This window comes from Protopterus annectens, chromosome 5.part0, assembly GCF_019279795.1.
Source record: "Protopterus annectens isolate FY-2018-M chromosome 5.part0, PAN1.0, whole genome shotgun sequence".
Taxonomy (NCBI): Eukaryota; Metazoa; Chordata; order Ceratodontiformes; family Protopteridae; genus Protopterus; species Protopterus annectens.
In genome coordinates, this window is record NC_056735.1 from 1,644,181,970 (window position 1) to 1,644,205,342 (window position 23,373).

At 36.8% G+C, this 23,373-nt stretch overlaps 1 protein-coding gene across 3 annotated transcripts in view; it reads right to left on the reverse strand.

Moving 5' to 3' along the window:
* LOC122802094 (melanocortin 2 receptor accessory protein) overlaps positions 1 to 23,373 on the reverse strand; it is a 115,585-nt gene that overhangs the window by 42,855 nt on the left and 49,357 nt on the right. For 2 of the 3 annotated variants that reach the window (XM_044071789.1, XM_044071790.1), the window contains exon 2: positions 7,675 to 7,774. In XM_044071789.1, the coding sequence (XP_043927724.1) occupies positions 7,675 to 7,774 (100 nt within the window). Of the gene's footprint in view, positions 1 to 5,961; positions 6,032 to 7,674; positions 7,775 to 23,373 lie in introns of all 3 variants that reach the window. The other variant, XR_006364884.1, reaches the window with a different exon arrangement.

Genomic DNA, 23,373 nt, shown 5'->3' on the forward strand with positions numbered 1-23,373 from the left:
GTATGGAGAAAATCAATATATGTGCAGTAACAGAAACCTGGTTTAAGGCTCCAGAGAGCACCCCAGCACTACCAGGCTACAACTCATACCATACATTTTGGCCACAGAACCCAGACCGAAATACAAAAGGCGGGGGCGTATCCATAGTCATCAAGGATACCCACACCTCCAGGTTAGTGGCACAGCACAATGCTTCAGAGATCATCCACGTGCAACTAACAACAGGCAAAACTGCAATTTAAATTGTAGCTTGCTACAGATCACCTACCACGTCCCAGGACCCCCATTCTACATTTCTGGAAACACTGGGAAATATAAAGGTCCTACCAAACACCCTAATATTGGGTGATTTCAATTACCCAAACATTAATTGAGAGAGCTAGTCAAGTACTAACTCTCTTGCCCAACATTTCCTAGAATTTATAAACTCAAATGCCCTGGATCAACTGGACAACACTCCCACCAGAGGTGACAACATATTGCACCTGGTCATCACCAACATGGGCGACCTGTGCTCCACACTGGAGATCAACCCCTCACTAGTTAGATCTGACCATAAACAAATCACTTTGGATATCCACATTCCGCCCCCACCCCTGGACAAGGAAACCACAGTGAAAAACTTTTCAAAAGCAAACTTCACGTTACTTAAGACTGAGGTAGAAAGTTTCAAAGCCCCCATGCTAAAGGATAACATTGTCCAAGCTGCAAAATCCTTTACTAATGCATTCTACAGGCACCTACAAGAATGCATGGATTGTACTATCCCAAGCAAAACCAAGACTCACTCTTCTCAAAAAAGGAAACCAGTCTGGTGGACTCCTGCCATAAACAAGCTATACAATAGAAGGAGGAAACTAGTACAGAAAAGAGTAAAATCCCAAGAAGGGAAGACATCCCTGATCAGTATCAGCAAGAAACTACGATCCCTCATAAAATCATCCAAGGCGAGTTTCGAAAGAAAAATTGCCAAGGACTCCAAAAATAACCACAAGGTATTCTTTAGCTATGTCAAGAATCTAAGTGGCAATGCTCAGATCTGCTCGGAGTTAGTGCAGAATGGTACAAAATACACTGAACCAACCAATATTGCCAACATCCTGGCAGACAGGTTCAGCACAAACGTCACCCCTTTCTCACCCCCAAAAGGGCCCATAACCATACCAGAAGAATGTAGAGCTCCTGAAATCACAGACACTCAGGTTAAACAGCCCTCTCCAAAGCCAAAAACACAGCATCAATGAGACTGGACGGTGTCCCAGGCTGCATCCTACACACGCTCAAAGATGAACTAACCCTTCACCTAAACACACTGTTCAAACTCAGCCTCTCGACAGGTTCGAGTGGCGCACAGCAATGGTTATTCTGCTCCACAAAGGTGGAGCCACAACAGACCCTGAGAACTATTGCCCTATAAGTCTGACTAGCTTGGTCTGCAAGGCTATGGAGTGCATCATCATGGAACTCATTAACAGAGACATTGGGAACCTCCAAACACTGGACCCTACCCAGTTCGGCTTTGTTAAGGGCAGATCATGTCTCCTAAACCTGGTGGATGTTGAGACAGTTAACAAGGCTATAGATGAGGGAAAGGTGGCACACACAGCCTACCTAGACCTCGCAAAGGCCTTTGACACCATTCCCCATTCTGGTATTATAGACAAGCTTAACAGCCTGAACATAAACCTCTACGTCACATGATGGGTTGCCAACTGGCTCACGGACAGAACCCACATGGTAAGAGTTGTGGGAGCTAGGTGTGACTCTAAACCAGTTACAAGTGGCATTTCCCAGGGCTCAGTCCTAGGACCCCTCTTGTTCGGCATATACTTCTCAGAGGTATAGGCAAGCACAGTAGGACTATGGCTGACCAAGTTCACAGACGACTGCAAACTAGGGGCTATAATTGACTCTCCGGCTGACACAGACATCTTCCAAAAGGGTCTCACTGAGACGGACACCTGGTGTCAAAATCATGGCCTCAAGCTAAATGCCAAAAAGTGCATAGTCATCCCCTTTGGAAAAAAACAAAGTACCCACAAACTACCACATAGGTGGTAGTCCCCTAAATATAGAAGACAGTATAAGGGATCTGGGGACCCAAGTAGATAGTAAACTCTCCTTTGATAATTACATTGCCAAAGTGGTTAGAAAATCCTTCTACATGGCACACCTTATCACAAAAGTGTTTGCATCCAGATCCAAAGAGGTCACTGTGCCCCTCTACTCATCGCTCATCAGACCCATCATAGAGTACAATGCCCCATTTGGGATGTATCTTACAATAGACCTGCAACAGCTGGAAAGACCACAGAAGTACCTCACCAAGAGGATCACTGGCCTCAAACAGATGCCCTATGCAGCTCAACTGAAGAAAGTCCAGCTGTACTCGGTTGCATACCGCCTATTCAGAGATGATCTCTGCCTGACATACAAGGCTATGTCCAACCCAGAACTGATGGACATGCTCCACCTAAAGAAAAGCTTATCCCCTCAAGCCACATGCTCTAGGGATCTAAACCTCACCACAACAATAAATAGGACGGGCTGGAGGGATAGATTCCTGTCACAGAGACTTCCCATGCTTTGGAACAAGATTCCAATCTACATTAGGCAGAGCTCCTCGGTAACACTCTTTAAGAGAAACCTTGACGAGTGGATGGGAAACAGAAAGTTTACCCTGGGGATCACTTCAGTGGCTCTGATGGACAGAGGCACAGGGAACTAATCTAAGGGGGCAGCGAAAGCCAACACATTCTGGCTGGGCTTATAAATGCCTTTGGGCAGATAGCTTAGTACCTACCTATGAATGTATATTATTCTCCTGTGCCAAATTATGAATTTAGTCAAGTACTTTTGCAGATATGCCCTATCTGTAACACATGTAATCAGTTTACCCAATTTCAAGTCATCTGCATACTGACTGTAGAACACCTCAGATGAAGAAGATAGATCTGAAAGATATAATGTAAACAAGTATGGGCCTGGGACAGAGCCCCATAGGACATCCTGACTGTAACCTTGAATTCACCTGTCTAATTGCTAAAAGATACTTGCCATGTACTATTTGTAAGCTATTCATCTTATTAAGAGTACATCAATACCTAGTTGTTCTAATTTATTGATCAGCAATTTGTGTATGACCCTGTCAAATGCTGAAGTTAATTCTATATAAATTACAAAACAGCACAATTTTTCATTCATAGCTGTTATTATATTGTTATAGAACATCACGTTGCAGGTGGTAATAGATATATTTTCAACATATGGATATATATGGTTTCAAGTCCCAACCTTTCTAAATCTGACAATACCTTATCCAATATTACCATCTATATTATTTTTTAACAACATGAAATTAAATTTAAGGGTCTGTATGACTCTGGGTTTGTCCCTTAAAGACAGGTTTAATAAGTGCATGTCACTAATCATGAGGGATCTCCCCATATTTAAATGACCTAGTAAATAATAGATATAATGGTACTGAAAGTTCTTTCTGAAGTGTTCTGAGGTCATTATTACTAATTCTGTTTTTTTTTTCCTATGCTTTTTTGAATCTAGTTTGCATATTTTTTTAAAATATAATCTAATTTGATTTCATTATCTGAATTTAACTGGATGTTACTAGGACAATTTATCACCACCATTTGTGGAGCCAAACTGCTTTTCTTAACATTTTCTAAATATATTTATAATCTGTTGTGTCTGAGAATAAATTGTAGCATCTACACACATTTTATCAATTTGTATGTTTTTACTCCTTCCACATCTTATGTATCTATAAATTTTTTTATTATGCTCAATATCTTTATATAAATTTTCTTCAAATGTTTCTTGTTCATCTCACACTAAATATAATTTGTCTGTCCAGCTTAATTTCAGTTTTCAAAGTTGTAGTTCAAGCTACTTTTCCATTTCTTAATTTTTTTGTGTCTCCCCTTAATGAAGTATCTTGTTCCTATGGAAATGTATCATCTTGATGTTGTGTGCCTAGATCCTGATGTTAAACATTTTTTATGATTTTGTGCATTCAGACAATTTCTCTTTCAAAACTTCCAACATCCCTTTTGCAGTTTTACTACTGAATGTATCTCCAATTAGTTTTACATAGTGACTGTTTACTTCCATATAATCTGTTGCTAATCTTCTGGGCATTGGTTTAGATTTCAGTTTGACAGAATTATCTAGCAAGAGATTAACCTTTATAACCCTATGATCACTGTACATCAATGGTGGCATCTCTACTTTTTTACTAGTTTCTGCTAGTGTTCCCCAAGGCTCTATACTATGACCACTACAGTTTAAAATAGTTGTCAATAATTTACACCCTGCCTCAAAATATGCCAAACTAGTCCAATAAACTGATGGTGTAACCCTTACCTGTTCTGCCCCAAATCCCCTTCTTCTGCTGTTCACACAAGATTTGTTATCTTCCATATTAAAATGGCTTGCAAAATCAGACCTAACATTAAACCCAAAACAGCAAAGCTTCTCCTTTTCACTCCTAAATCTCATATACCAAATGCAAAGCTAACTTTGAAATTTACCTCTGCAAATAACACAAATGTCAAGGTAGTTGCTATGCTAAATTACTAGGGGTTTAGTAGATGAAAGCATGACATTCAATCTCCACATTCAACAAGCAATAAAAAAAACACACACATCAGAAGTTAGGTGTGCTATATAGAGCCAGACAATATCTAATTGAAAGCAGCCATATAAGATTATCATCCACCTATCTGCCTGCACGTCTGTATGTCTCTCCCATTTCACCAACTTCTAATCCACCCTGATAACTAAACTAGAGCAGTGCAATAATAAAATAGCCAGATTTGCTTCCAACAAGCCATACTCAACAGAGCACTGTAATGCCCTCAGGTACCTGGATTGGCTTGAGCTGCCTCACCTTCTCTCATGTGCAGTTTGCGTACAGGTTAGTCTTTCACCTGACGAATGCCCTACCCTAAGTGTGTACTAAAATTCCAGTGCACCAAAATGGCCCTCTGCTCTACTGATACAATTCATAGATTCATAGAATGTTACTAGGCTAACGAGCCAGGGGGTCTTTCTAAGCCTAGCTAAATTTTTCAAAAGAATAATGATGTTGTGTATCTGAATAGGAGAGCCAGTCAAACATAAACATCACCTCTCAATTCACAAAGCTGACAACAAAGCTGGAAATGTTCTTTACTTCAACAGTATTTCAAAATGCTGGAATTTAATTCCCCCACCAGTCAGTCTCCTCAGCAATTCACATACCTTCAAAAATAAATTAAAACTGTTCCTGTTTGACTCCTGGCTTTGTCTCTGGTATTCCACAGGCTAAACTATTCCTAAACTATTTGTTTTACATACAGATACATGTCAGTAGCTTTCTCTTCTGTGTTATTTTTCTGTCTTCTCTACTTATGACAAAAATGCATAGAATTTACACGAAAAACGTGATATTGAGAAAAATGCATAGAAGTATATGTGACCTAATGTACTACTAATTGACTGTATCCAGTGCTGTGCATGTTGCTGCAAAATATACTTGTTTACTTCATAATCACCTGTTTTATTCATCATCACGTTGTATGCAATGCTGCTAATCTGACCATTCTGTATGTCTACTGTAAATAGTCCTCTTGGAGCTAATGCTATTAATCCTGTCCATACTGTAATTTTTCAGATATTCTCAGTGGTGTAGAGGTTTTACCCTCAGTATATTCTAGATGACCTGGATGTAGCTACAGGGTCAGGGGCTGAAGAAGCTGACCACGTGGAAGGGGGGGGGTGGGACTGAACATCCAGTGCTAGTTTACCTTTTTCAGTTCATTGTACTCCATATTAAAAATAGATCATTGTTTGCTATTCTTTTTTATCTCGGACACTATTTTAACATAAGCATGCAAAATGACTGTTAGATCTGAAGTTGTGTCTGTGACATGCTTTTCTCATTATTTCATAAACATAACTCACCTGGAACATCTATAGTTTAAGATTCAGGCCATCCCTCTCAACCTCTTAACACAAGAAATCCTGACAAAGCCTGAAATAATGGGGGGGACAAAGAACCAAAAACAGGGAAAGATTTTAAATAATGTTCTTATAAACTTAGAAAGTTGCTAGAATAACATGATTTGTGTTGGCATGCATTTTCTGATGGACAGGAAATCTGAAACTCAAATGTATATTATTATTTAGTGACTTCAATCCTCAGTGATTTTCCAGAAACCCACAAATTTTATGAGGAATAGACCAAAAATATGAGGAAAAAATGTGGACATTCTATAAAAATCTGGACAGTTGAGATGTATAGTTCAGGCTATCCTGATATCCACGGCAACTCTAACCTGTAAAGTTACATTTTTTCCCCATCGTCTAAAAAGCTACACGGACCCGGGCAACAATGAATATGTATTGATTCTTATTGTATTATTTTTAAGCAACATTTCAGAAGAAATGTCCAAGAATAATACACAAGCCCCAGTTTTATATTTTGTTGCTGGCAGTGTACACATTTGATTCAAATAAGTACTGGGTCAGTGTTCACCTGAGAGGATGGCTAGATTGTTTAATGAATGTTTTATAATGGAAATGGGATAAAACTTTTGTAATTATCACACAGCAGAAATCTGGTATGGTAACTCAGGGTATCAAATCATAAATGTGATTTGGAGTTGGTGATAAGCTTAAAATACACTCATGCCATCCTTCACTGAGTGATGTAGTTAATGTTTTCCTTTTTTCTGCTTGTTAATTTAGGGAAAAAAACTAATAAAGTTTATCCCATTTTCAAGTAAAACTAAAAAGCACTACCTTGAAGACTGTCATAAAACTTAGTCGAAGAACAGCTGCTTCCCAAATTCAAAGTCTAATGAAAGCCACAGATAAAAGTATCTCTGCATTATAAACTTCATCTTGACATTTTATTTTGTGTAGTTCCATTAAATATTTAAGCAATAACCCGCAGATGGGTGTGAGTAATGCTGGATTTACCCATGGTTGGTGTGTTTTGATCATGAGGGCGAAGCCCAAGTGACCAAACAAAGGCAACCGTGGGTAAATCCAGCATTGCCCACACCCAGCTGTGGGTTATTGCTATTATACAATGACTTTATTTAAGAAAAAAAAATACTTTTCTTAAACAATGTCATTGTATAATGACTCTGTGCTACCCTTCCACAGGTATTCCAGGGCACTTCTGATGTACTGCACATTCATAAAGGTCATGTTCCCATGCTTACACAGTACATCAGTGCTGTGCAGAGGTAGCAACGGAGAAAGGATGATCTCCATTGCTTTTTAAGTATCTCGCTATGTTAAACGAGTTTAACATAGTGATATATCTTTAAAAAAAAGCAAACGAGAAAGGAAGATCTCCGTTGCGCTATCTCACTATGTTAAACTCGTTTAACATAGCAAGATTAAAGCAACGGAGATCTTCCTTTCTCCGTTGCTACCTATGGACAAGAAAAAAAAATCAGGGGATATACTAACGGAAAAAGTCTGGACGACCGGACTTTTTTCCGTTAGTATTTTCTCGGATTTACAACGGGCATGCTGGTTGGGCTGGGCAATCAGCATGCTTGTTTTTGAATGTTTAGCTCCATTCATTGTATAATTATCAGTTGTTAACAGCTAGCTTATATAATCAGTTAGTAGATTAGTTTGAAAGCATTATTTACTTACTGTTCCAATGGTGATTCTGATCGTGACACGTATAGAAGCATCAAGAAAAGTAATATGACAAAAACAGCTAGGCCACTCCATAAAGCTATAGCAATAGAATCTGTTGAAGAAAAACAGGAAAGAGTAACATTAGCTTTAAGAGCAACAACAGAAAGAAATATGCGTCAGCAAAATGACAGAGATTACATTATAAAAGTACTTGCTTCGACTATCTTTGAGGAATCTGCATGTATGTATAGAAAGTTACAACTTCTTTATGATGGGCAGTTTGGCAACATATGTAATCAACACATTTTGTAAGGGCAAATCAATAAACGTATTCAATAAATAAAACAGTTATTGTTGTACTGGTCATTGTAAGTGAGAGGTTCAAAGTCAGTAAACAGATAACGTAATTTGTGGAAAAACACAAAAATGTAACTATGTACCTTCAAAAGCCATTTCATTGAGGAAATTTGCTCACTGAAACAAATGTGGCTAGCACAACTTTTCTCTCTGCACCCTTGAAGTTAATACAATCAACTCTGAGGTCATGTTTTTTCAAACTAAGGGCAAAGACCACAATATGACCTCATTTGATGGGTCTACTTCATTTGATCGAAAGACCATTTGACCTAAACCCATTTGATTGAAAACCAGTATTCAAGGCAAATAACAGGGATTTGTCCCCCTCCCCAATGTTGTGTGACCCTGGAGCTGGTATATATAGTTAGGGGGGTGGGGTACGCAAATTTTTAATTTTCGATTAAAATCTGTACTTTTTGTTTTATTTTCTTCTTTTAAAGGAAATCACCCTCCCTAACTATATATACCAACTCCAGGGTCGCACAACATTGGAGAGGGGGACAAATCTCAGTTTTATGCCTTGAATACTGGTTTTGGATCAAATGAAATTTCGATCAAATGGGTTTAGGTCAAATGGTCTTTCGATCAAATGAAGTAGACCCCATTTGATACATGTGAATGAGCAAATGAACATTATCCAGCACTATGCTGCCACACAACTGTCGAAATACCAGACAGAAACTGAATCAATAAAGTCAAAACATACTTTTACTTCAGTTTCATATCTGAAAGTAGGTTTCACAGACCAAGTGCAAACCAGATGAAAGTGCCAAGTCTGACCAGCAAACACAATGATATTATTTGAAACTGAATCCCAGCCTGCATTCTTTAGTATTCTTTGAAAATATAATAATCCTAAAATGGGAATTATATTGTTAGTTGCATACAAGAGAAGATGCTCCCCACCAACACCACCACATGCCAGGAGTCTGTATATGACCCCTGTGCCTGGCAAGTTAGACATGGTGCTGCATTCTGTCTTGAACAATGTCTATGAAAAAAAAACATGAAAAAACATAGGACACAATGACCATCTGAAGCCAACATTTCAGTTTTATTAATCTAGACTTTCCGTATTTCAGATTACATTATTCATCCGTAAACAACGGTAGTCTGACAACTTTTGTAGAATTCCCAGAGACTTAGAAAAATCTTCAAATTTTCAAATGTGTGTGGTTCTTTATGCAGCTGTGTTTTAAAGCTATGCTTTGGCCATTTTTATTTTTTACCAGTTTTTTATGTTTATGTCCTTTCATTGCATAAGTAATAGTTTTCTATACATAGTTACTGAATCATCTCAACTTGAGGTATGACATGAATACAAGTGCATTAATAGAAAATAAAAACATAGTAACATTGTTCATTGTTGTTTTCATGAAGTATATGTTTTCTTAACAATTTTCATTTACTCCAACATTACATAAATTGCTTAATTCCTGCCTTGTCTTATGCCCATCTCCTCCTCTTGAACATTATTCTGCATGTTTTGCTCCCACAAATTCCATTTATTTCTAAGTAATTTACGACTCTTCTTAAGATTCCATTTTCCATTCATTTATCTCCAGTATAGTGCTGAATACTTTGGCTACAGACGGTTTAGATTTTCATTTTCCAGTAATTTCTTTTTCAACAGCAAATAGTATGAAATTTAGCATGGCCTTGCTATATTTAGGCAGTTCAGAGATTATATCACAGTTCAAAAGAATAATTTTCTTAGGTACAACTATTTGCTTCCCCAAAATTTCTGTCAAAGTATTCTACAGAGAAATTTTAAAACATGACAACTTGTTACATTCCCTCCAAAAAAAATATTCACAATTACCACTGCCTTTCCCATTACACCTCCAACATTTGCTATTTGCATGAAGAAAAACTTTCTGAAGCCACCTTAAATATAAAAATATCTATGTAAACAGTTTCATACATAATTTCTAAAGCTTCCAGACTTTGTTGCATATATGGGAGCCATACAGATGTCCTTCCATTGTTACTCTGTAAATTGTCATTTAAGTCTCTCAATCTTTTCTAATCTCCACTGATTGATTTTTATGGTTATCATGCAATATTTTATATGCCTTACTAATTGCCACTTTTTAACATCAGCTTCTATTCGTAACTCCACTAAATGTTCTACTAGAGCTGGTCTTTCACTTAATCCTTATCCCTCTCTCATTGCCTATACTCTGTTGTGAAGCCCTGGTAGGTAAGGCAGTCTCAAACCTGCAGACCGAACTTCTGCTTAGTCTCCTCCCACTCTGTTACCTTTCACTGTGTAGATATCTGCTCCCAATACTTTGGTTCTTTTTCTTAATTTCCTCCTGTAAATTCCTTGTTTCTCTTGGCTATTTTCTGTACTCCTTCTTGCAGTTAATCCTAATTCCTTTCTCCATTCCCAATGCTGGATTAATTTTTAGAATACTCACTGCTGCTTTATGAATGTAATACTCTGTATGATTGTTGCCATTATCCTTAAGGACTTGCAGCCAAAATCCCTAGTATCCCCTTATTTCTTGACCCTCCAAGTATCATAATCATCATCCCTTTCCACTTTGATTTATAACCATCTGGTTGTGCTATGTATATGAGGCTTAACTGTGTAGCTTTAAAGTATCCTTTTAAATTAAGTAATCCTAAACTACCTTGTTCTGTGGAGATAATTAACATATCGCTCTTAACTCTTCCTCTTTTCCTCAACATTCTGGTAGCATAGAAGGATAAAGCCCCGATTATGACCCTGTGGGGTCAAATAGCGGCTCAGGTGACTGACGGAAAGGCAAGGAGGGATGGGTGTGTCTATCCTGGGAGGAGGGCTGTATGTGGCAATCTCTTTATGATGAACCTTGGTGGGGGCTAAGGACATCACTGGAAGAGGTGTGGTTCATAAAGCAGAAGGTGTGCCTAGCTGTGCTATTGTGGAGATGGGGCAATATGCCACTTGTCCACACTGCGCCACCACCTTGGACAAAACCATGTTGTTGTGAGGGAGGAGAAGTGGGTAGGGCCAAAAGTAACTACCCCCAACAGATGCAAACATGTGCCAAGCCTCTGGAATGCCCCTAGGATACGTGACCAGCTCCAGCAATACCAGAATAGTCTGGAGGCAAGGAGATACCTTGTAGACCTGGCATGGACATGGGACACTAGTGTGCTGGGCCAGTACTGATGATGGAAGAAGGGGACCAAAAAACATTAACTCTTGCCATCTTCCTCTCCCAAATAAATTCCGTCAACTCTTTATTAGTTTCCTTCAACTCTTTATTATCATCCACAGCTTTTCCACTAGATGATAAAAATACTCCTGACCTGTATATAAAACTAAAGGGACTAAAAGCTTACAAAATACTCCTGATATATATATATATATATATATATATAAAACTAAAGGGACAAAAAACATTTTCACTGCTTGCATCTTAATGTCCATATCCATAATCAAGAGCTTATAGCTTCCCAGATGTGTACTATTTTTTTGTTTAGGCTCTTTGCACACACACTTCGCTACCATAACAAAATCCTTTTTAATCCATACATCTAAAATACTTTATGTTAACATGTTCCCATAGATATGAGTATTGCTGAACTAATTAATGTGTGGATACATAGTTTATTGATAGAGTTTTTGTTTTATCTTCCTTTATTTTATATCCTGAAAAGACCTGAAACTGTCTTAAAATGTTCTATAACACAGATTTTTTTTTCTGGATTTGTCAAGCATAAAATAATATCACCCGCAAATAAAGCTAGCTTTTGTTGATTACCATACCAGTTATATCCTTGAATTTGTGGCTCTATTATGTATTTATTTATGTATTGTTAATATCTCTAAATATAAAGCAAATAGTAAAGTAGGAAGAGGAAAACCCTGCCTGGTTCCTTAGCTGAAATGCAACATCTCTGAGAGGAACCACTTCATATATCTTTGTTATTAACATTATCATTCTGTCAGGGAATGCAAATGTTACAATTGTCCTACTCATAAAATCCCAGCTGACTCTTTAAAATGTTTTCCCTACATCAAGACCCACCAACAACCGCAGCATTTTTTATTACTCTGATTCATATGGATCATCATAGGTTCATCAGTTCATAGGTAAATACTAGACAATCAGTCTATGAGCTATTACACATCTAGCCAATAACCTGACAGTGAATAAAGGTGGAAATCAAACCCTGTACCTTGTGTCTGTCGTTCTGTTAATTTTGTTAAATGTCTTCTTCCTCTCTATAAAACTATATTGATCTATATCTCTCACTTTTGGTAACACCTTTAACATTTTCTTAGCTAGTATAAACAAAAACACTTCATAATCAATGTTTAAAATTAAAATGGTCTATATGAAGCTGGATATGAAGGTTCTTTACAAATATGGGTAGTACAGCTACTAGAACTCTCTCCTAAGCTGTTGGTAATGTTCCCCTTTTTAAAATATTGTTAAATAAAACCTTCTAGGTCTTTATCACTTGCCTTTCTCCTGACTTCCAAACTTCCATGGAAATATTGTCTGTTCCTGGACAATTCTCTGTTGATTGATCATACATCACCACTTTTGTTTCATCTCTTTTCTTATCTTAGATATTATTTTTTGAGTCTCACCTTCCTCTCACCTTAACATAATTAAGTCTTCAAAACGTATTTCCAATTGCACCACTTCTTTGTTTCCACATTTTCTGCTTTACATAAATGTTCATAAAATTTCTGAAATATCTATTATACTTTTATAGGATCTCTAATTATTCTGGTAATTTTGCTTGTCATAGGTTAAGTTTGACGACAATCATTTCTACTTTCAGTTGCCTAATTTGACGTAAACCTTTTTGTTTTCTGGAGTTGTTATAAAAAATAGTTGCTTAATTGCAGTCTTTCATGCATATTATCCAAATTCTCCTTTATTTTCTCTTTATCACTCTGCAGTTGCTCCTCGTCTTCTCCTGTGAGATTCCCCTTATTCTGCAATACTTTAACCTTTGTCAGCCCCTCTAAATAATTCCTATTACTTCTTAACCATATCTCTTTCTCTTTTATTTCTACTCTATTTTTAAACTCCATTTTCATTTTATTCCACTCCCTAGCTATCATGTCTGAAAAAATTTCTATCTTCCCCAATAGCTCTTGAATAATTTCCACTACCCCTTACTTATAGCAGATCCCTCTCTTTTTAGCAGGTATGTGAGAAGGCATTAGTGTCTCATTTTTACTTAATTACTCTGGATTTTTATCTTAGTTTTTATAAGTACATGATCTGAAATAGTTATTGGATATGTGTCAAAGCTTTCAATTAAAAACACATGTTCCTCCAGTCTAGACCGGTTTTTGTACCTTGGGGAATAATGAGTAAATTCTATGTGAAGTCCTGCTGCCGAATTCAAGTGTTTCATATGAAATATTTTCTTACATTTCTTAAGAAATCTACACTCTTTTGTTAAATTTGCCATTCTGGGTTACCTTTCTAAATTTGCCATTCTGGATCCTTGCCATTGCAAATCAAGTTCCATTCCCCACTTATAAGTAATATTCCCCACTGAGAGCTGATTATTTGTCCCAAAATTTTCTTGAAGTTCCACAACAGCAGGTTTTGAAGAAATATAAATACATGCCAGAGTACTACTACTCCCTTGCCAACAGACCCTTGCTACCACTAATCTACCTTTATTGTATTTTCTTCTCTTCTGTCATGTTGGATGTCCATATAGCAATGAATATTGTTACTCCTTTTTTCTTTGTCCTTGATATTCTACTGAATATACATCCTGAAATCCTGTCTTTCTCAAATTCACATGCTCAGTTCTTTCCAAATGTGTCTCCTGCAGCATTGCTATTTGCACTCTATATTTCTTAATGTAATTCAGTACTCTGTCCTTTTTGTCTATAACTGTAAGGCCATTTACATTCCAAGATAATATGGATAGAGTAACCATTATGATGAAAAGCTATAGTTCTCCCCATGACATTTGACATTTTTGATTGTGTATTTCCACCTTTTGTTTTACACGCACACACTAATTTTCATCAGTTTGGTCTTTTATACACTTTTTCTTCTCATTTCCATTTGAACCTACGTCACATTTTTATAAGATTTTTTGCTTTGATAAAAGCCTTCATACAAAAAACTAAACACATTTTCAGAACACCCCCATCCCCTGTTAACATAAAACACACACACACAAACACACACACACATACACACACACACACACACACACACACACACACACACACACACACACACACACACACACACACACAAAAAAAAACTATGTACATTTTCAACAAATTAAGTTTAACCTTCCAGAAAAAAAGCAACTGTGGCTCTGTTCTTGCTCAACCCCAGGATAAAGTATATCCCTAAATATGAACAAGTACCTATTCACCCATTATATCTCCGTATTCTCCCTTATCTCACTTACTTACTTCAATCTATTTCTCTCCCGACTCTGTTTATAAATATGTCATAATCTCTGTCCCCCTCACTTTATACTGCAGTTCCTGTTTGTATTTCTCTAAGTATTAAATCATTATCATATAAGTTGCATGTATTCTTAACCAATGTTATCATATTATGTGTAATTTGGTATAATTATTTAAACTGTAGATGTTTTTGTATTAGTTCTGAAGATTGTAAATCTATTATTCTTAAAATATTTTTAGAATACTATGGAGCTTTTCTTCCTGGGCCTCCACTGAAAACAGACACCTACCCAGTCAGACTTTTTTAGTAATCAAATATCAACAAATAAATACATAAATGAATCCAGAGCTACTCCCACATAGATTACCTAATTTAAAATTAAGGTTACCCGTGCTGAAGCACATGTTACAGCCTGTATTCCCATCTACATTAATTACTGTCTGTTCTTTTCTTATTTCTAATCCCCTCGCAAATGTGGCAAACAGCTTGTATGCTTTTTGAAAAAATTAACTTGTAGCCCTAAGAAAAATCACTGGCTATCTTTAAATAAAACTAAATTGTACACTAGTGCTCTACTAATTAAATACATTAAAGTATTAAAACTGCTGGGGGGAGGGGTCTGCTATCTCTTATTCATTGCCTATAACATCACACTTTTTCACTGACCTGCTTACTATTGTAACTTTAAATTTTTCATTGTCATCAACAATGAATGCTCAGAAATCTCAAGATTAATTGCTTGTAACTGCAGACAGCTCATCTCCATATAAAATTAGTCATCAATGATAAATAAAAACAGCTAACAACTTTGTAGATGCATGAAGGAGTCTTTATAAATTTCACTCAGAACAAATGTACAGAAGTTCCATAGCCAACTGTCTTCAACTGCAGAGTTCCTGTTTCCTACTGAGATTTGCTAATGGAAAAAAGTGAATATCTTTGTAGATGCAAGAAACAACATTGTTCATGCCTTTTATCATTTTGTCTTATTTTTCAAGCCTATTTGCTTAAAAAAAAAAATCTGTTTTTTTAGTTTAAGCCAAGGGCATTAATATAGACATCCACACTTGTAAAAACAAGGAAAATTATTATCTTAATTCTGCATATGTAATATAATCAGTACACTTTTACTCTCCACCTCATTAGCCCAAGATCACAGCATATTAAATTAAACTTGCTTCTGTCCAGCCTTTCTTCTTTTGATATACTGTAAAGTCTGTATTTCTTACAACTGTAAAGTACTTGGTAACGTAAGTATATTTAATAGATGGAACAGTGACTGAAAAGACTCCTCCCACATTTAAAATACCCCTGGCTGTGCACTATCCAAACCTGCTTTACAATATAGCATTGCAGTTTATATTATGAAATGATTTATACAAATACTAATAAGTACAGAAATGGTTTTGCTTATAGTTACTTCTATTTTTCCTTTATTATCCTAAGCATTAATGACATAAAATGTGTTATATGCTTTATAGTTTACCTACAAGTTTAACAAAATCAACAAAAGTCGACTCTTTCTCACCCACTTTTTTCTTGCTGAGCCATATTTCACAAATGTGATTCATGCTTTACAGTGTCCCATTTATTCACTAATTTCAGAATTTCAGTGTTGTTGGTCTTCTTTCTGATCATCTCTGTCTTTCAGCACCAGACTCTGGTTCAAATCCATGGTACTCCTGATTCATCTAGTCAACCCATGTGTGTTTTTTTTCTTTTGCTTCTCTCAAGCATTTTCCTTTGGAACATTGGGAAATGTTTCAATGGCAAAGTTTCTCTATGAGCTTTATTGTCAGAAGAATGGGAAGCAGAGTTCCCTTCTATTTGCTGGCTCACATTTTGATGGATAAACTTTTTTTTATTTCATCATTAGCCTATTCTGAATCACAAAATGTCTTTGATCCTCCAGGAGACATATTTTTTAAGATAGCTGTGTACAGTAGTTTCAATCTCACACCTGCTTCTTGACATTCCCTGATTTCTGGGATAAATGTGACTCTCATCTGGCTGGTTTACAGTGAATAATCATTTGCTACAAACACTCTGCTGTGTCCAGTTTTAATATGTTATCCTTCTGCAACTGTTCTGTCAGGATCGACTCTTTCTGTAGATATGATTGAAACTTTACTAATATAGGTGTTTGCTGCTTTCTAATGGCCAGGTTTGGAGCATGCATACAGTGTGCCATTTCAATTAATAACTCTTGCCATGGAATACCAGTCCAGTTGCTTATATGTGCTTTCATAAAATGAATACAGTCTGTTCCTTTTAGTTTTTTTGGGTACAGCAGGAATTCAGAAATTTTCTCTGCATGCTCGGTCTTATAAACTCTACCATTTTTTGAAACAGCTCTTCTTGAGCAATCTAATACTCAACCAGACATTTCTTCATTTTAACCTGTGGTCTTTTAGTTTTATCAGTTCATCTGTATATCCACTTAAAGCTTATTCTATTTTTATTCCAGCCTTTTGTTATTTGAGTTGACATACTCCTTAAGTAATTCATTTATTTAAATCAGCTCTTCTAGATTACTGGAAGTCATGTATTGCACTAAAGCTGGAGCTTGAACTGCTTTTTGCTGAACAGCTGCAGGATTCTTCCCCGTCAGTGTTTTCTGTTCACTTTTTCTAGTTGATTTTCTTTCAGGCCATCTTAATTTCTTCTTTGCAGGCATCCAGGCAGTGCACTTACTAGCCAGAAACTGAATTTTACTCAAGTTGACAGTAACTCTGGCTGCAGTTACTCAGTTTCTGTTTTCACACTGGGAGAGATGAAGTTAAGCTGTTGATCAGTGTGCGTCTATCTTGGAAATCCTATGCAGAAACTTCTTAAGTACATCAGATTTAAGAAGTCTTGTTTGTTGGACTGGGGCATGGTTGTATGATATGGGTGTCATTACTGACAATGTTATTCATGCTGGCAATATTTATGGATGAGAGGCTGGCCTCAACATATAGTGCTTACAACTTTCACAACAGGTTTAGAATGTACAATAGATGTATAGCTACAAGAATGCAAGTAGTGCAACAAAGAATTAATAATCTGTCTTTATTGCCACACATAGTAAGTATACAAGTGCAGATAATGGCCTTGTGTTCTGTCTCAGGTGCCACAACAACACAGAAGCAATTACAGTGAAGCAGTAGTAGCAGTTTGCAAATACAGTGAAACAAGTGCAGTAAATTTAGCATGGCTACACAGGCAGCCCACCCATGAGTCTGCATGTCTTCATGTTGCAGCACCATGGTAGGGCAGTCTCTGAATAAAGAGAAATTACTGCAAAGTGTACACCTCATGTTTTCTGAATTCAGGTCAGCTTCTTCTATTTAAAATGTCAGCTGACATACCTAAGCAGCACAGCAAATTCTTAAGTACAGTAAATGAACAGTTGTTGTTGTATCATTCTGCTTTTCCCGGTTAGGGGTCGCCACAGCGGAACTCCGGTCCGCTAATGATTGGCAGTAGATTTTTACGTACCGAGTTGCCAGCCCTGACGTACAACCTTCAATGAAGGTACGCCCATTCACACATGTCTCCACACAGAAGACGGTTTAGCTGAGAATCGAACAGGACAATGTCTCACTGTGAGGTGACAATGCTACCGCAGCACCACCACCTCAGTTACAGTAATCATGTGATAGTAAGGGATTAAAGTCAGCGATATTTCGAAAGAACACCTTTTCCAATGATTACTTACAATATACTAGCAACCATCCCAAAAAAATATTATATAACATATATAAAGGACAATGTATAAGGGTTGCCCGGATGACTTCATGGTTAGAGGAAATGATAAAGGAAATGGATTATGTTACAGAATTATTTGAAGAAAGGAAATATGATGAATTGATGATGAGGGATGTGAAGCAATATGTTATTGAACAATGGGGAAAGAAATATATTCCATTGTTAGGAAGTTACGAACAAATCAATGGATCTCATACAGTTGCAGACACATTTAATAGCACAGTTAGATATCAACGTGCATGTGTCTTAGAATACACACCCTATGTACATCAGATTAAGAAGATTATGGAATCATTTTGGAAAATATTCATAGTGGATGATAGTTTAGTTAAATGTGTAGGAGAGAAACCACTATTTGTATACAAAATGGGATATAATCTGAAGAAGTTATTGGAAAAAGGAATAACAGGTGATCAGAGCCAGACCAGGGACAATGGGGTAAATGCAACAACCAAATGTGGCCATTGTAACCAGTGTGGGGATATTATGGAGATTCAGGAGCTAGTATTGGAGAATATCAATAAAAGTAAAATTAAGTTTAGGAAGGGGAACTGTAGCACCAGTTTTGTTATATATATGGCTAAGTGTATAGCATGTAGTGGATACTACATAGGAAAAACAGAGAGAGCTTTTAAAAGGAGAATTTACGATCATATGTATAGTGTAAGAAAGAAGGACAACAACAATGCCTTATATAGACACATAGAAAAATATGGTGAGGAACACAAATTCAAATTTGCAATATTGGAACAAATCAGATATAATCCAAGGGGAGGCAGTATGAAGGAAATGTTAAGTTATAGGGAGGTGTGGTGGCAATTGTATACGGATGCATCAACCGCACCGGGGTTGAATGATAATATATCTTTAAAACCCATATTAGTTCAAAGAGCATCCAGAAGATAATATTATGGAAAAGTTATTAGTTAGGAAAATGTAAGAATTTTATAATATACAAAAATGGGATGACTTGTGGAAAAATTAGTGATATTAGATGCACAAATCAAATGATGGGTTAACACTGATGCAATAATATGTGACTATACATAAATTATTTTTTAAGGTAGTATATAAAGTTTTTGATTCTGTATTTGTATTTTTAAGTACAATTTATTTTACACAGTTTATATTCATATAGTCTAATGTATTTTATAATGAAGATTTTGATATTTACAGTTTTTTAATTCTGTTTTTTAATTTCACTTAACACAATCGAGTAATACAACTTTAAGGGCTGCTTCTAGAAAATGGCACCAAATAAGTTATTTAAGCACAATAAAAATGTAAGAGCACAGTTCTGAGGAAGCCTACATTTAGTAGGTGAAAGCACTTAACTTATTGTGCTCACCAAGTTGATAAAGTCTTATTTTCTGTCTGGACATTTATCAAATTTATAATAAAAGCTTGTTTTCAGAGACTGCACTACGTTCCCTCTGTGTTCAACGTTGTTACACGGAAGATAAGGAAGCATGGATGCAGTAAAGAAGTAAAAGTATTTGGCAAAATAGTAAAATAATAACAGTAATTTATTCAAGTGCCACAACAGTAGAATATACTACACAACAGTAGAATATACTAAAGTAAAAACAGTGATCAGGTTTAGCTGCTACAACAGCAAAGGAATATAAGCACAAGAGCAGTGGAGCATTATCAGCAGTTGGCAAATACAGTGAAGCAATAACAGCATTTTTCTCAAATATCAGAACAGTAGTCTGAACAAAAGCATTGGAGTCAGTAGAACTACTAGTAAGTGTAAAGGAATCACTCAACAATTGGCCTACAGAAAATACACTAGTGATTTATTTATATGTGGTTGGTTAGTGGAGGTCTGTGTGTAACCATGCTCAGTAGTGTTCAACCATTCCCAATACTGTTCCACAATGCCCAGCACAGCTCCACCATGCCCAGTACTGTTCAACCATGCTCAGTACTGCTAAACCATGCTCAGTAATGCTTAGCCATGCCCAGTACTGCTCAACCATGTCCGGTACTGCTCACCCATGCTCAGTACTGCTAAACCATGCTCGTTACTGCTCAACCATGCTCATTACTGCTCAACCATGCCCATTACTGCTCAACCATGCCCAGTAGTGTTCAGTTATACTCTATATTTCTCAACCATACTCAGTACTGCTCAGAAATGCCCAGTAGTGCTCAACTGTACTGAGTAGAGTGCAACTATATGCAGTTTTGCTCAGCACACAGGAATTTATATTAAGTAAAAGGTATTGCACTGAAACTGACATACCTCTTACAATTATTTGGAGCACTAGATGGTGTGAACACTTGGATCTATGAAAACTAGTTCTCAGCAGTGCGCAACCGTGTTGTGCAATTTGCAGTAGGTGTTGTGGGATCTACATTATGGTCAAAGCCACCAGCAGCTGTGTTCAGGCATGTTATTGTAATGTTAGACAGGCAGAGAAGAGCAGTGATATCTGCAAATGCACCAAGTTGAAAGACACAGCAAAGAACACACAGGCCAATTAAGAACTTCACTGCTACAGTTATATATATTTTTTGTCTGGAAGAATAGCAGTAGCTTGTTCGCTCACAAGGAGATAGCTTGATAAACTAGTGGTAAATGCAGACAAATCTCTGTAGCACAAAAATGTGTAGTACTTTAAAAGCAGCATTAGTGTACTCTAATTCAAGACAAAAATAAATAGTCACTTCCCTGGTGTTGTGGGATCTGGTCTGTGGTCAGAATTATCAGATGTCTTCAGGCATGTTCATGTACTCGCACCTCGACAAAGACAAGCAACAACATTCACAAACACACCAAGTCTAAACAAACATAGACCATACAGACCAATTAAAACCATGCTGCTATGTAATCAATGGTAATTTCATCTAGAACAATAGCAGTAGCCCTTACTCTAAAGGAGATCATTTGCTGAGAAAGTTCTAAATGCAGAAAACTCACTACAGCACAAAACAGTACAGTACTTTAAAATCAGCACAAGCATACTCTAATCCATGACAGAAATAAAGAAGTGGTCACTTTCCAGGTGTTTTGGGATTTGTATTGTTGTCAAAGCCAGCAATTGTGGTTGGGTGCGTTCATGTACTTACAGTGTAGCAAAGAAGAGAAAAATGCTGTTCTTGTCTGCTGTTTGAATCCAGAACTTCTCACACTCTAACAAAGGATAATACCCCTAGAACAACAAGTTATCCTTCTGGCTAAATATACTCTGCAATTATACATGCCTGGCTTTTAAGTCCAAAATATAATTTTTTAGAGTCCTTACAGGTGGTGTAATATAGCTTAAGCCCTTTCTCCAAGGGTATGCTACAGAAGGCAGATTGTAGTAAATCCTTTAACTGTTTGACATTGTATTAACAGTTTATCTCTATTTATAAGTCCCAAAACAGACATTTCCTGTGGCTTTAATTTGAATTCTAGAAGACACCTTCTTGTTTTCACAGTTACATACTTCTAGGGGTGAGAGTGCAATGGAGCTACTGTCCAAATAAGGCATCATCATCATCATCATCACATAATATAACTTAGGGGTCTATATTAAATCAGCGAATGCTTAAAAAAGCAAACACTGATTTATCGACCCCATGTAAGCGAAAGCTTACAATCCCGAACACTTAGAACACCGATTTTTTTCTGAGGGAAAAAAAAAAGCTGTTCTAAAAAGAAAAAAAAAACAAAAAAAAAACAAAAAAACTTTAAAATATTACATAAAGTGGGGGGCTTACCCTCCCTACTTACATATACCAACTCCGAGATTGCACTGCGGTGACGAAAATGGCAAAATAATGAAGGCGGCCAAGCGATTTCTTTCCAAGGGAAAGAATTCGCTTATATGCCGTTTCTGTATTTTGCTGTTTCGTGCTTTCAAGTTCGATCAAGATGCATACGAAAGAATGCGTCTTTGATCATATAATAGGGAACCTAACTTAGAATCTTCAAGCAGCAGACTTTGTAACATTGCTCACATTTGTAGAACAAGGATTAAACTAAAGTTTATTTTTACTTTTAAACTGTACTGCATTTTCACAGCACCGATTGCAGTTATATACCATTTTACAAGTTTTCTTTGACATGTTACATTTTATTGAAAGACAAGTGTGATGGAATTTTTTTACTTTTGTCTTTTTAAACAGTCATTTACACACATTACATCTAATACAGCTAGCCCACTTTTCAAGCAGTTTCCTTTTGAAAGAAGTAACATCTGCCATTTTATTACTGTAATCCTCATATATCTCCTGCCTTCCTTGACTCAAATGAATTTTGTTGAGAAACCTACCAAACTGTCCAACAGTGCAAGAAGAAGACATACAGGACAGAAATCCAAACATTTGAATACTTTCTGTACAACAACCTCTTTTTTTCCAGTTTACAGCCTCTATCTTCCTCTGAGGATTAGGAACTTTGTTAGCTAGCTCCTTCAAACTTTGTGAAATGGACTCTGTGATCTGTGCTTGCCTTTATTTTCTTTTTGTCATCCTCACAAACTGTCCTTCTAGCAAATATCCAGTACATTTTAACAACTGTGTATCAGATGTAGAGTCACTGTTCTCAACTATTTCTTCCCCTGAAGGAACTCCTTCCAGTGGAAGTCCATTATCTTCTGACAGCTGTGGTCCCACTCCAGGCTTTTTGCTATCACCTGCCTCTTTTTCTGAAATGGCCACCATCTATCAAGTTAGGGTACAGGTCATTGTGTGATAATCTGAGCATCTGCAGTTTCAAGTTAACCCATCACGACGGTGTTGCTGCTTTTATTAGCCCCTTATGTGGCCTTTGTTCTCCAGCCTGTTGCTGTGGAAATGTAGGCCATATATCCCCCATTTGGTTACAAATGGAATTATTTTACTCCAAGACTTTGTGTACCAGAGAAAGTATTTTTCCATTTTGGCTGTACAATCTGCAGAGAAGGTTTAGACTTTCCCTTTTGCCGTTATATCCAAGTTTGCTGCTGAGTACCACTTATGTAGTTGTGCCCTAATGGCTAAATAGAATTCACACTTTTTACTCATTTCCCTAGCACTTTTACATTCATGATCTGCTAACCAGATTCTCATATCCTCAGGCAAAGTAATACCTTGTTCATTTATCATCAGTTCTCCTAATATTTCAAAAGTAGTGACCTGTCATCTCCTTAGCTACCTACGAAAGTAAATGTTTATTTCTGCAAAATAATCTCTCACACTGTCATCTGTCTTTCTTCCACTCTGT